Genomic DNA, 12,972 nt, shown 5'->3' with positions numbered 1-12,972 from the left:
TAAAAGGAGAAAAGATCACCATTTACACTGACAGCCGATATGCATTTGGCACCTCGCATATTCAAGGCCCTATATATAAAGAATGGGGGTTCTTGACAGCAGAGGGGAAAGAGATTAAGAACCTACCTGAAATACGCAGACTCTTGGCAGCAGTCCACTTGCCCTGGGCGGTATCCATAGTACATGTCCCAGGACACCAGAAAGGAGAAGATGCCAGGGCCCAAGGCAACCATGCTACCGATGTAGCAGCCCATGAGGTGGCCGCTGGATACTGCCAAGCTCATGTGCTAGCTGTAGGATTACCACCGCCAGGGATGGGGACTCTCCCCCCAAGCCCCATATACTCCCCCCTCCGATTTAAGCTGGATGCAGGATAACACCAACCACCCTGCGGGCAAGGACGGATGATATCAGGACCAGGATGACAACCTGTTGCTTCCTGCCGACCTGGGCAGACATCTCTGTACCCATTTACATCAAACCACCCATTTGGGAGAGAAAACGACTTTGACGCTTCTACAAGCAGTGCAGCTGTGGTTTCCCCGACAAAAGAAAACCATGCAGGACATAGTCTGCACCTGCAAGGCCTGTCAGATGATGAGACCGGGAAAAGGACAGCACATGGGTGTAAGATACCAGGGGGAAAGGCCGGACAGCATTGGGAGATAGATTTTACAGAGGTGAGGCCAGGCAAGTATGGCTATCGTTACCTGTTAGTTTTGGTTGATACATTTTCTGGGTGGGTAGAAGCTTACCCACTAAAAAGGAGACACAATAATAGTGGCTAAGAAGCTCCTAGAAGAGATAATACCTAGGTTTGGGCTACCGGCATCTATTGGCTCTGATAATGGACCTGCATTTGTGAGCAAAATTGTTAAAGGACTGGTCTCAGCCCTGGGGACCAAATGGAAGCTACATTGCGAGTACAGTCCCCAGAGCTCAGGACAAGAAGAAAGAATGAATCGGACCCTAAAAGAAACTTTAACAAAGCTGGCAATAGAGACTGGAGGGGACTGGGTAACCCTCCTTCCCTTTGCGCTTTTTCGGGAGCGCAATACCCCCTATAAACTAGGTTTGACTCCCTTTGAAATTGTATATGGAAGTCCACCCCTCATTTGTTCAGTGTTTGAGGGAAAGACTAAACCATCTCTCTCGCTACGCACGTTCCAACAAGAGATGCTGGCTTTAAGTAAAGTGCATAAACGTATCTGGTCACTGATACGAGAAGTTCATGAGGGCCAGAGTAAAGGAATGATCCCGTCCCATGATATGGGCCCGGGAGATTGGGTCTGGGTTCAGAGACACCAGTCAAAAACCTTAGAGCCAAGATGGAAGGGCCCCTATGTTGTTCTCCTTACCACCCCCACTGCCCTAAAGGTGGACGGAATTGGACCCTGGGTGCACTGCAACCACGTGCGTTGTGCCACCCCAGAGGAACAAGAAAAGGCCCAAAAAGAATGGAAGGCGATGCCGCATCCCACCAACCCCTTAAAAATGAAGCTCGTCTGCCAGCTGGCCCCAGACGAATCCCCCTGACTCTCCTGTTGGTGGCCCTCCTTCTCCACTCCGGAACTGCTGGTGCTAACCCACATCAACCTGCTAAGATCACCTGGACGCTTCATAATGGACTAACCCATGAGGTACTCAATTCGACTACTGGAATCCCTCCAATACTTGGTGGCCAGATTTATTCTTCGACCTTGGACCTTTGTAAAAAGAACATATCAGTACAGTTCAAGTGATGATGCTGAGACAACAATATCAGGAAATGTCTCAGAATGAAGAGGAGGATTCCTCTCCATGATCAAAGGACGGGGGGAATGTTGGGACCTAATAAATGCCATGATAGGCGTCAGGGACTAAGGTAGGACTCACGGGAAAGGCTGAGTCATTGCCCCGTGAGGTCATCCCCACGGATGCCAGGACTTGTCTAATCAGCATACTCCCTGTAACCTGGTTTGAGTTTATCAGGACATAAAAGACATCCCCCTGCAGCCAATAGCCAATTAGTAAATACCAGGAAACCCCTGCAGCCAATAAAGATTAGCCAATTAGTAAATACTAGGAAACTCCTGCAGCCAATCAGCCCTTGCCAACTCTCTGTTCTAAAACCTATAAATACTGCTGTAAATCTGGGCTCGGGGCTCCTTGCTCCACTCCACTGCATTGGATGTGGCGGGAGCCCTAGCTCGAGCTAGAAATAAAACCCCTTCCTGCTTTTGCATTGCTGTGGATGTCTTATTCTCTCCGTTTTGGGGACTCAGACCCTGGCCATAACAAAAATCACTGCAGATGGTGACTGCAGCCGTGAAATTAAAAGACGCTTACTCCTTGGAAGAAAAGTTATGACCAACCTAGATAGCATTTTCAAAAGCAGAGACATTACTTTCCGACTAAGGTCCGTCTAGTCAAGGCTATGGTTTTTCCAGTAGTCATTTATGGATGTGAGAGTTGGACTGTGAAGAAGGTTGAGTGCCAAAGAATTGATGCTTTTGAACTGTGGTGTTGGATAAGACTCTTGAGAGTCCCTCGGACTGCAAGGAGATCCAACCAGTCCATTCTGAAGGAGATCAGCCCTGGGATTTCTTTGGAAGGAATGATGCTAGCTGAAACTCCAGTACTTTGGCCACTTCATGCAAAGAGTTGACTCACTGGAAAAGACTGATGCTGGGAGGGATTGGGGGCAGGAGGAGAAGGGGACAACAGAGGATGAGATGGCTGGATGGCATCACTGACTCGATGGATGTCAGTATGAGTGAACTCTGGGAGTTGGTGATGGACAGGGAGGCCTGGCGTGCTGTGATTCATGGGGTTGCAGAGTCAGACACGACTGAGCGACTGAACTGAACTGAACTGAATCACTGCAGATGGTGATTGCAGCCATGAAATTAAAAGATGCTTACTCCTTGGAAGGAAAGTTACGACCAACCTAGATAGCATATTCAAAAGCAGAGACATTACTTTGCTGACTAAGGTCCGACTAGTCAAGGCTATGGTTTTTCCAGTGGTCATGTATGGATGTGAGAGCTGGACTGTGAAGAAAGCTGAGTGCAGAAGAATTGATGCTTTTGAACTGTGGTGTTGGAGAAGACTCTTGAAAGTCCATTGGAGTGCAAGGAGATCCAACCAGTCCATCCTAAAGGAGATCAGTCCTGGGTGTTCTTTGAAAGGACTGATGCTGAAGCTGAAACTCCAGTACTTTGGCCACCTCATGTGAAGAGTTGACTCATTGGAAAAGACTCTGATGCTGGGAGGGATTAGGAACAGGAGGAGAAGGGGACACCAGAGGATGAGATGGCTGGATGTCACCACTGACTCGATGGACGTGAGTCTGAGTGAACTCTGGGAGCTGGTGATGGACAGGGAGACCTGGCGTGCTGCAGTTCATGGGGTCTCAAAGAATCAGACACGACTGGGCAACTGAACTGAACTGAACTGAACTGAATGGAGACACAGATGTAGAAAATGGACTTGTGGACACCGTGGGTACGGAGTGGGATGAATGGAGGAAGTAGTGTCAACATATATACACTATTGTGTGTAACATAGGTAACTGGTGAGAAGTTGCTATGTAACACAGGAAACCCAGTCTGGTGCTCTATGACAACCTAGAGGGGTGGGATTGGTGGGGGCAGGGAAGAAGGAGGCTCAAGAGGGAAGGTATATATATATAATTATGGTTGATTTATGTTGTCATACATCAACACAACTTGGTTAAGCAATTTCCCTCCAATTAAAAAATTAATTAAAAAAATAATGTAATAAATTATGGGAGTTAAGGGAAAAACAACAATGATCTCAAGAGACCCGAAAAACCATGTCAATATCCAACAACACCTTTTCAGATAAAAAGACTCAACAAACCAGGAAGAGAAGGCCAGTTTCTCAACCTGACAAAGGGCATCAGCCATGAAAAATGAAGTACTGATAGATGCTCCATGGGTGAGTCTTGAAAAATTATCCTTAGTGAAAGAAGCCAGTCACAAAATTCCACATATTTTATGATTTCAATTATATAAAAATTTTAAATAGGCAAATCCATAGAGATAGAAACAGATTAATGGGGCTGGGGGCAGTGGTGAATGTAGAGAGCCACTGCTAATTAATAAGGGTTGTTTTTTTTTTTTTGATGTGATGAAAATCTAAAATCAGTTTATGGTGATGGTTTTACAAGCTTGTGATATACTAAAAACCAGTGGATTGCACATTTTAAAATGGTGAATTTTATAATACATAAATAATATCTCAATGTAAAGAGCTTTTGGTTTTGAGGTTGTATTTCCTTTCCTGCTATACATATGTGCTGTTCTGTGCTAAGTCACTTCAGTCATGTCCGACTCTTTGTGACCCCGTGGACTGTAGCCTACCAGGCTCCTCTGTTCATGGGATTCTCCAAATAAGAATACTGGAGTGGGTTGCCATGCCCTCCTCCAGGGGATCTTCCTGACCCAGGGATCAAACCTGCAGCTCCTGCATTGCAGGCAGATTCTTAAGCTAACAGGGAGGCCTTGCTATAAACACATGCAAACATAATAAGAAAATAAACTTCTGACTAAAAAAAAAAAAAACCAAACTCTTACAAATATTACACAGTTATAATCCACATCTAAGAGGTAATGATGCAAACTTTAGGCAAAAATCTTTCTTCAAGTCCTCACGGCAATGGTGAAAATTGGGAACTTAAGTTGTGACAACACTACTTAAAAGAATATCAGAAACCACTTTTATTCCAGATCTTGTTTTGATAAAAACATTCTCCCTTTCAAAGCTTACCTCATGTCAATCACTTGACTCACTACAACACTGGGTTTTGAGTCTTCTTCGTTCATATCATATAGGAAGAGTTTGAAGTCACAAACTACGGCCAATGCCCTCTGCCATCTTCTTTTCCTGCCTGCTTTCTTTGGAATCTTTAGTTTTTATTTTTCAAGAAACAAATAAAAGCAATCCAAGCTGAAACATCAAACACTACGCAATTATGACATACAAAATTAAAACAATACAAGTGTGTTACAAACACTTTTCTTGTTAAAAGATTGGAACCCAACGACATGATTGAAATTTAAAAGCAAGGCAATTCTTTTGATTACTGAATAATTCATGTGTGTGAAAAATATATTAATTCTATTTCAATTAACACAAGCAATTCATTCAAATAACAGTCACAGCTTTGCCTCTAAGGTAACATTAAATTCAAATTTGGTAACTCCAAAATCACTTCAGATTTTAAATATTTCTCAGGAAGATTTTTTTTTTCACTTTTAATCTCATAAGTTATTATTGCTGACTGGAAATCAAAGTTACATCATTAGGACAGATTTTAGCATTTGTTCATTGCAAGGTAATGTCTAAACAGAAAACTTTGGGAAATTTGAAAATATCCTATTGGGAGCAGCTACATTTAGTTTTGAAATCATATTCTTAGGATGCAAAAAATATTTTCAATTTAATATAATTAATACTGTATAACATATCATAAATACTTCTGACAAATATTGTACATGCATTTTGAAAAGTGATTAATAAACTCTTCAAAAGTTCATGGGAACCCAGAACATTGCCACTTACCCAGACATGGCCTTCATATGCTGTTCCCAAGCCTTTCTGTGGGTCTAGACAGAAGGCACCTTTCTTCTGATGAAAAGGCACTGGACAAGCTCTTGGAGCTTTTTCTACACAGGCTGTGTGACATGAGAACCCACATGCTTTTTGAAGGAAATAGAGAGATATGATTGTAGCGGGTGAAATGGGTTGATTCCCTCAACCCCCACTGCATTTCTGTCTACTCTATCCTAGAGATCAAAATGCTAAAAAACTACCTGTCCCAGACTCCCTTGGAGCTAAGTTTTGAACCTGACATAAGTTCTGCTGGTAAGATAACCTGTGAGACTGAATTGAGTCAAGCTAGGACAGGGAGGCCTGGCGTGCTGCGATTCATGGGGTCGCAGAGTTGGACACGACTGAGCAACTGAACTGAACTGAGGAGAGCTGTAAAACACAGCACGTCAATTTTACTGGCTTGGAAATTGACAGGGGGTGACAGCTGCAGGAATGGCTTCTGAATTTGGTGGGTGCTCTTAACTTCACAGCAGCAGGGTGTTTCTTGACACTGGCAGGCGTTGCAGGTTTTGAGGGCTGCAGCGGTAGTGGCAGCTTCCAGATTCACCATCTTCCTGTGACACTGGTGGGAGCTGTTCCAGGCTCAGCAGAGACTGAGAGATGTTGGCAGCAGGAAATGCTCTGGGAGCTCAGCTCAGAAGCTGCCTCTGCTGCCCTGGGAGGATTGCATGGGCACAGAATTCCCCATGTAAAGTCCCACTTTATTTAATATGCTGGGGTGCATTTATGGTTAAGGCATCTCTGATTGTCACAGTGCTGAGGACAGGAAAGCTGTCTTACTCTGCACCATGTGTTCCTGAGTGGGCACTCGAGAGTCTGTTTCCTAGGATGAGGTATGAGGTGTCAGTGCGGTACTGTGATATACTGTTTGATACTTCCAAAACTATATTTCTTTCTTTCAATGATGTCATAATAAATTCAATGAGTAAAATAAAAGGATTACAACTCAAGGCTAGCATTCTATTTTCCTGTCACATAAGCTGGTGAATGTGGTCCTCACACTCTGCTATTGCTATAAACAGCAAAATGTATCTAAACACATTTTCCTAATAACTGCGGCCCTGCCTGAAGACTACACAGCACACCTCCCTGGGGTGCTTTCACGTGGGCTGTGAGGGGATGAGGCTGTTTGGAGCTGCACAGTGCAGAGGTCTCTTCAGAAGCCCCCATATGAAATAGATTCAGAGGGATTTTTAGTAATGCGATCAGTTCACTGTCGTGATTCCACAATTCAAAGAGAACGAAATTTCTGACTGAATGTTTGTGTTCCTTCATAAATGATATATCGAAATCGTAATCCCCATGTGATGGTGTTTGGAGATGGGGTCCGTATGAGGACATGGGAGTGGAGCCCTCAAGAATGGGATCAGTGCCATTACAAAAAAGACCGCACAGGACTCCTTGTCTCATATGTACCCCAATATTCATCGAAGCACTGTTTATAATAGCCAGGACATGGAAACAACCTAGATGTCCATCAGCAGATGAATGGATAAGAAAGCTGTGGTACATATACACAATGGAGTATTACTCAGCCGTTAAAAAGAATACATTTGAATCAGTTTTGATGAGATGGATGAAATTGGAGCCGATTTTACAGAGTGAAGTAAGCCAGAAAGAAAAACACCAATACAGTATACTAACACATATATATGGAATTTAGAAAGATGGCAATGATGACCCTGTATGCAAGACAGCAAAAAAGACACAGATGTGTATAGCAGACTTTTGAACTCTGAGGGAGAGGGAGAGGGTGGGATGATTTGGGAGAATGGCATTGAAACATGTATACTATCATGTAAGAATCGAATCACCAGTCTATGTCTGATGCAGGATACAGCATGCTTGGGGCTGGTGCACGGGGATGACCTGGAGGGATGTTGTGGGGAGGGAGGTGGGAGGGGGTTCATGTTTGGGATTGCATGTACACCCGTGGTGGATTCATGTCAATGTATGGCAAAACCAATACAGTATTATAAAGTAAAATAAAGTAAAAATAAAAAGTTAAAAAAAAAAGAACTCCTTGTCTCCTCCACCAGTTAAAGACACAGCAAGCAGGCAGCCGTCTGCAGCCTGCAAGAAGGCCTCCCCAGAACTGGGCCATACTGACATTCTGGTCTGAGACTTCCAGCCAGTGAGGACCATATGACTGTGTTTGGAAATCACCCAGTCTCTGTACTTTGCTATGGCGCTGAGTTGGCGCTGAAACACTTAGATACAAGTATTAGGAGTCTGACTCCATGTATTCCTCTCTCAGATCTCACCGTCACAGGTGCAGCCTTGTCTTATCAAACCCACCATCAGAGATGTGCACTGGTGACACTTGGTGGGAGCAGTAAAGGATGTGAGGAAAAACCGGTGGGCCTTATGCTATAAAACAAAGAGACCAAATGCACATTGTTAAACAACTTTGAACAGGTGATTCTGGTGATTCCTTCAACCCCTCCTGCCCCAGACAAAGAAAAGCAGCGTTCCCTTTTCTCACCAGCATTTAAGATTCTCGCCCCTAAGTACTTCATAATTGGAAAATTCTGATTTGAAAAAATACCAAGAAGAGAAAAGGGGTGTGGAGGAGGAGAAGAAGAAAGAGAACTATTTAAGTGGTGATCAAACGTACATTGTTACTACTTGGAAGTAGTAGCAATAAAGCCTGACTTTTATTTGAGCTGATATGCTCTGAACATTTAAAAAATTCTAGACTGACAAATTCTTCAAATCATTCCTTTATAACAAATAGAGTCAAAATTGCCTATGTATACATATTTTTATCGGGGAGGGGTAGCAAAAATAATATGGTTTTTAAAACCTTCTTTAGAAGAAAGAGTAATTTCAAAATTTTATCTCTACAGCAAATTATGTGTTTCATTTTCTACTATCAATTAGAAAAAAATGTGCTCCAGGAAATGGAACACTCCTATTAAGTTAAGCAAGACCTATTATACCTTCAAGACAGAAGGCACCCTGAAATTTCTCACTGAAACCCCAATAACTAAAATTGTAGATGTTTTCACAGAATTATCAAGTTGACAACCCACTATAGATTTTCCATTTCTGTATCATGTCTTTCTGACCTGAAATTATTGTCATAAAATAGCAATATGTATAACAAAATTATAACAAAATCTGGTTTTCCTAAACATTAGTTGGCCAGTTTTCTCACCTTCCTTGTGTTTGTTTCCTAATCTGTGAGGGGGACAGACTTGCACTCCCTGCCATGTGCCATGGGTGGTGTGTGTACAGGGGCTACTTGCTCTTTCTCAGATGATCAATCTATTCCTCTCTTCAGCACTGCAAGTCACCCCTGCCTCCTGAAGAATCTGGTGTCTCTAGTTCCTAATGCTTCTAGGTGTGCAAAATCTTAATTATCTTGTGACTTAGCAAGACCTTTCTAAGCCCTTGACATTCAGATTTTTCAGCCTTCCTAACCTCTCACTCAGGTTCTTCCATCTTCCAAAATTACATTGACTTATTTGTCTATTTTTTCTCTCTCTTTGGTTGGGTTAGTAAGTTTCATTAGAAAGCAAAAAAAAGAAAAAAAAAGTATGCATTTTGAATCTGCTATGTTTAACCAGAAGTCTCCAAGGAAAATAAGAAGGAAGGAAGGAAGGGAAAAGAAGGGAAGGTAAGGGGTAGGTTAGAGACCAAACCCTACTTGTCATTTTTCAAAGACTTGCTAAATTCATAACTAAATCAAGTACCTTAGTTGGAAAGAGGATTCTACTATGACATTCCTTTCTCTTTATTGTTGGTGTGTGGACTGGAAGGTGAGCAGAATCTGTGATCTGAAACAAAAAGACAAAAATAAAGATAGGTAAGTCACCCATATCACCAAAATGATAAGAATTAAATTATTTCTCAAGTAAAGCAAAAGAATTATATTTGCTATACAAAAAGACAGTACAAATAAAATTCTTACAGGGCAAAATATATATTTTAAGTAATTTAAATCTCTGCTTTAGTTTCTATTAAAATATACTTATTTCATATACTATATTTCAATTTGGCTATTTTAAAATGTATGTCATAACATGTAGACTATATTAAAGAAGAATTTTATTTTTTGGCTGAACCCTGCAGCATGTGGAACTTCCTCTAGCATGTACTGAACATATGACAACTGCAGTGGAAGCATGGAGTCTTAACCACTGGGCTAGGTGGGAAGTCCAAAAGAATGGTAATCCTAAACATATTTGAAAGATAATTTTAACAAGTAGACACATGATCAGAATCTTCAAAAGATTTTTGAACTACTAGTTTTATAAATATAGAAGTAATTTATGATTTGGAATCTGCAGAAATATACTGAAACAATTACAGAGGGTTCAGCAAGATCATGTGAATACTAAAAATCTAAAAATAGGCTCAGATAATTTGGATTACATATCTTAAACAGACTTCAAAATCATATAAAATACAGTTGCCTATGTGACTGGAAAAGGTGAGTTTTCATTCCAATCCCAGAGAAAGGTAAAGCCAAGGAATGCTCAAACTACTGCACAATTGCACTCATCTCACATGCTAGTAAAGTAATGCTCAAAATTCTCCAAGCCAGACTCCAGCAATACGTGAACCATGAACTTCCAGATGTTCAAGCTGGTTTTAGAAAAGGCAGAGGAACCAGAGATCAAATTGCCAACACCTTCTGGATCATTGAAAAAGCAAGAGAGATAAAAACATCTATTTCTACATTATTGACTATGTCAAAGCCTTTGACTGTGTGGATCACAATAAACTGTGGAAAGTTCTGAAAGAGATGCAAATACCAGACCACCTGATCTGCCTCTTGAGAAACCTGTATGCAGGTCAGGAAGCAACAGTTAGAACTGGACACGGAACAACAGACTGGTTCCAAATAGGAAAAGGAGTACGTCAAGGCTGTATATTGTCATCCTGCTTATTTAACTTCTATGCAGAGTACATCATGAGAAATGCTGGGCTAGATGAAGCACAAGCTGGAATCAAGATTGCTGGGAGAAATATCAATAACCTCAGATATGGAGATGACAGCACCCTTATGGCAGAAAGTGAAGAAGAACTAAAGAGCCTCTTGATGAAAGTGAAGGAGGAGAGTGAAAAAGTTGGCTTAAAACTCAGCATTCAGAAAACTAATATCATGGCATCCGGTCCTATCACTTCATGGCAAATAGATGGGGAAACAGTGGAAACAGTGGCTGACTTTTCTGGCCTCCAAAATTGCTGCAGATGGTGTCTGCAGTGATGAAATAAAAAGATGCTTACTCCTTGGAAGGAAAGTTATGACCAACCTTGACACCATATTAAAAAGCAGAGACATTACTATGCCAACAAAGGTTGTCTAATCAAGGCTATGGTTTTTCCAGTAGTCATGTATGGATGTGAGAGTTGGACTGTGAAGAAAGCTGAGCACCAAAGAATTGATGCTTTTGAACTGTTGTGTTAGAGAAGACTCTTGAGAGTCTCTTGGACAGCAAGGAGATTCAACCAGTCTATCCTAAAGGAGATTAGTCTTGGGTGTTCATTGGAAAGACTGATGTTGTAGCTGAAACTCCAATACTTTGGCCAACTGATACGAAGAGCTGACTCATTTGAAAAGACCCTGATGTTGGGAGAGATTGAGGGCAGGAGGAGAAGGGGATGCCAGAGAATGAGATGGTTGGATGGCATCACCAACTCAATGGACATGAGTTTGGGTAGACTCAGGGAGTTGGTGATGGACAAGGAGGCCTGGCGTGCTGAGGTTCATGGGGTCACAAAGAGTTGGACACGACTGAGTGACTGAACTGAGCTGATATGATATAAAATTTTTCTTTCCTAGGAAAGAGTAGAAAACACATTTTGAAATGGAAAGAATTGGATGCTTACATATCTTCCTGGAGAATAAAATCTGACTATAAGCAAAGATGGTGCACAGTTAAGCAGAGCTTATAAGTACATAGATTTGCAAAATGGTTAATAACCATGGAGAAAAAAATACTCTATGAAACTGATAGCAAATGCAGGAAGTTCAGGACACTCGCAAAATTTTCAAAGACATTAAGAAAAAATTGCCTCTTTACTATGCATCCCAATAAGTAGACTTTTATATGGATTTATTAAATAACTATAATAAAGATTCCTTCTTATGAGGCAATTTATTAATGACTTAGCTCCAATTTAGTTTAAGGAGAGACTACCACATCATCCCCCTTCATGGATCACAGCCTTGTCATGGTGAAGGATCATGGAGAAACCAAGGGAGTTCCAGCAAAACATCTACTTCTGTTTCCTTGGCTGTGCTAAAGACTTTGACTGTGTCGATCACAACAAACTGTGAAAAATTCTGAAAGAGATGGGAGTAACAGACCACCTTTACCTGTCTCCTAAGAAACCTGTATGTGGTCAAGAAGCAACAGTTAGAATTGCACATGGAATAACAGATTGGTTCAAAATTGAGAAAGAGGTATGACAAGGCTGTACATTATCACCCTTTTATTTAAATTATATGTAGAGTACATCATGTGAAATTCCAGGATGTATGAATCACAAACTGAAATCAAGCTTGTGGGAAGAAATATCAACAACCTCAGATATGCAGATGATACCACTCTAACGGCAGAAAGTACAGAGGAACTAAAGAGCCTCTTGATGAGGGCAAAAAAAAAAAAAAAGGAGTGAAAATGCTGGCTTGAAACTCAATGTTCAAAAAACTATGACCATAGCATCTGGTCCCATCACTTCAAGGCAAAAAGAAGGGGGAAAAGTGGAAGCAGTGACTGATTTTATTTTCTTGGGCCTCAAAATCACTGCAGGTGGTGACTGCAGCCATGAAATTAAAAGATGCTTGCTCCTTGAAAGGAAGGTTATGACAAACCTAAACGGCATATTAAAAAGCAGAAACATAACTTTGCTGACAAAGGGCCATCCAGTCAAAGCTATGGTTTTTCTAGTAGTCATGTACAGATATAAGAGCTGGACCATAAAGAAGGCTGAGTGCCCAAGAATTCATGGTTTCAAATTGTGGTGCTGGAAAAGACTCTTGAAAGTCCCTTTTACAGCAAGGAGATCAAATCAGTCAATCCTAAAGGAAATTATCCCTGAATATTCAATGGAAGAACTGATGCAGAAGCTGAAGTTCCAATAGTTTGGCCACCTAAGGCAAAGAGCCAACTGACTGGAAAATACTGATGTTGGGAAAGATTGAAGGTAAAAGAAGAAGAGGGTGGCAGAAGATGAGATGGTTAGATAGCATCACTGATTCAATGGCACATAACTGAGCAAACTCTGGGAGAGAGTGAAGGACAGGGAAGCCTGGTGTGATGCAATCCATGGGGTTGCAAAGAGTCAGACATGACTTAGCGATTGAACAACAAAAATCGTATCATCATATCAGTTGAT

At 41.5% G+C, this 12,972-nt stretch overlaps 1 protein-coding gene across 1 annotated transcript in view; it reads right to left on the bottom strand.

The window, feature by feature from the left end:
* The window catches only part of LOC138434521 (serine/threonine-protein kinase MRCK alpha-like), a 68,522-nt gene that overhangs the window by 18,990 nt on the left and 36,560 nt on the right, over positions 1-12,972 (bottom strand). Inside the window, exons 7-10 of the mRNA XM_069579353.1 lie at positions 9,318-9,401; positions 7,884-7,989; positions 5,569-5,705; positions 4,774-4,910 (exon numbers count right to left, since the gene is read on the bottom strand). Of these exons, the coding sequence (XP_069435454.1) occupies positions 4,774-4,910; positions 5,569-5,705; positions 7,884-7,989; positions 9,318-9,401 (464 nt within the window). The remainder of the gene's footprint in view (positions 1-4,773; positions 4,911-5,568; positions 5,706-7,883; positions 7,990-9,317; positions 9,402-12,972) is intronic.

Source organism: Ovis canadensis, chromosome 2, assembly GCF_042477335.2.
Source record: "Ovis canadensis isolate MfBH-ARS-UI-01 breed Bighorn chromosome 2, ARS-UI_OviCan_v2, whole genome shotgun sequence".
NCBI lineage: Eukaryota > Metazoa > Chordata > Mammalia > Artiodactyla > Bovidae > Ovis > Ovis canadensis.
Note: the sequence above shows the minus strand (reverse complement) of the source record. Positions and strands in the feature narration are given on the sequence as shown.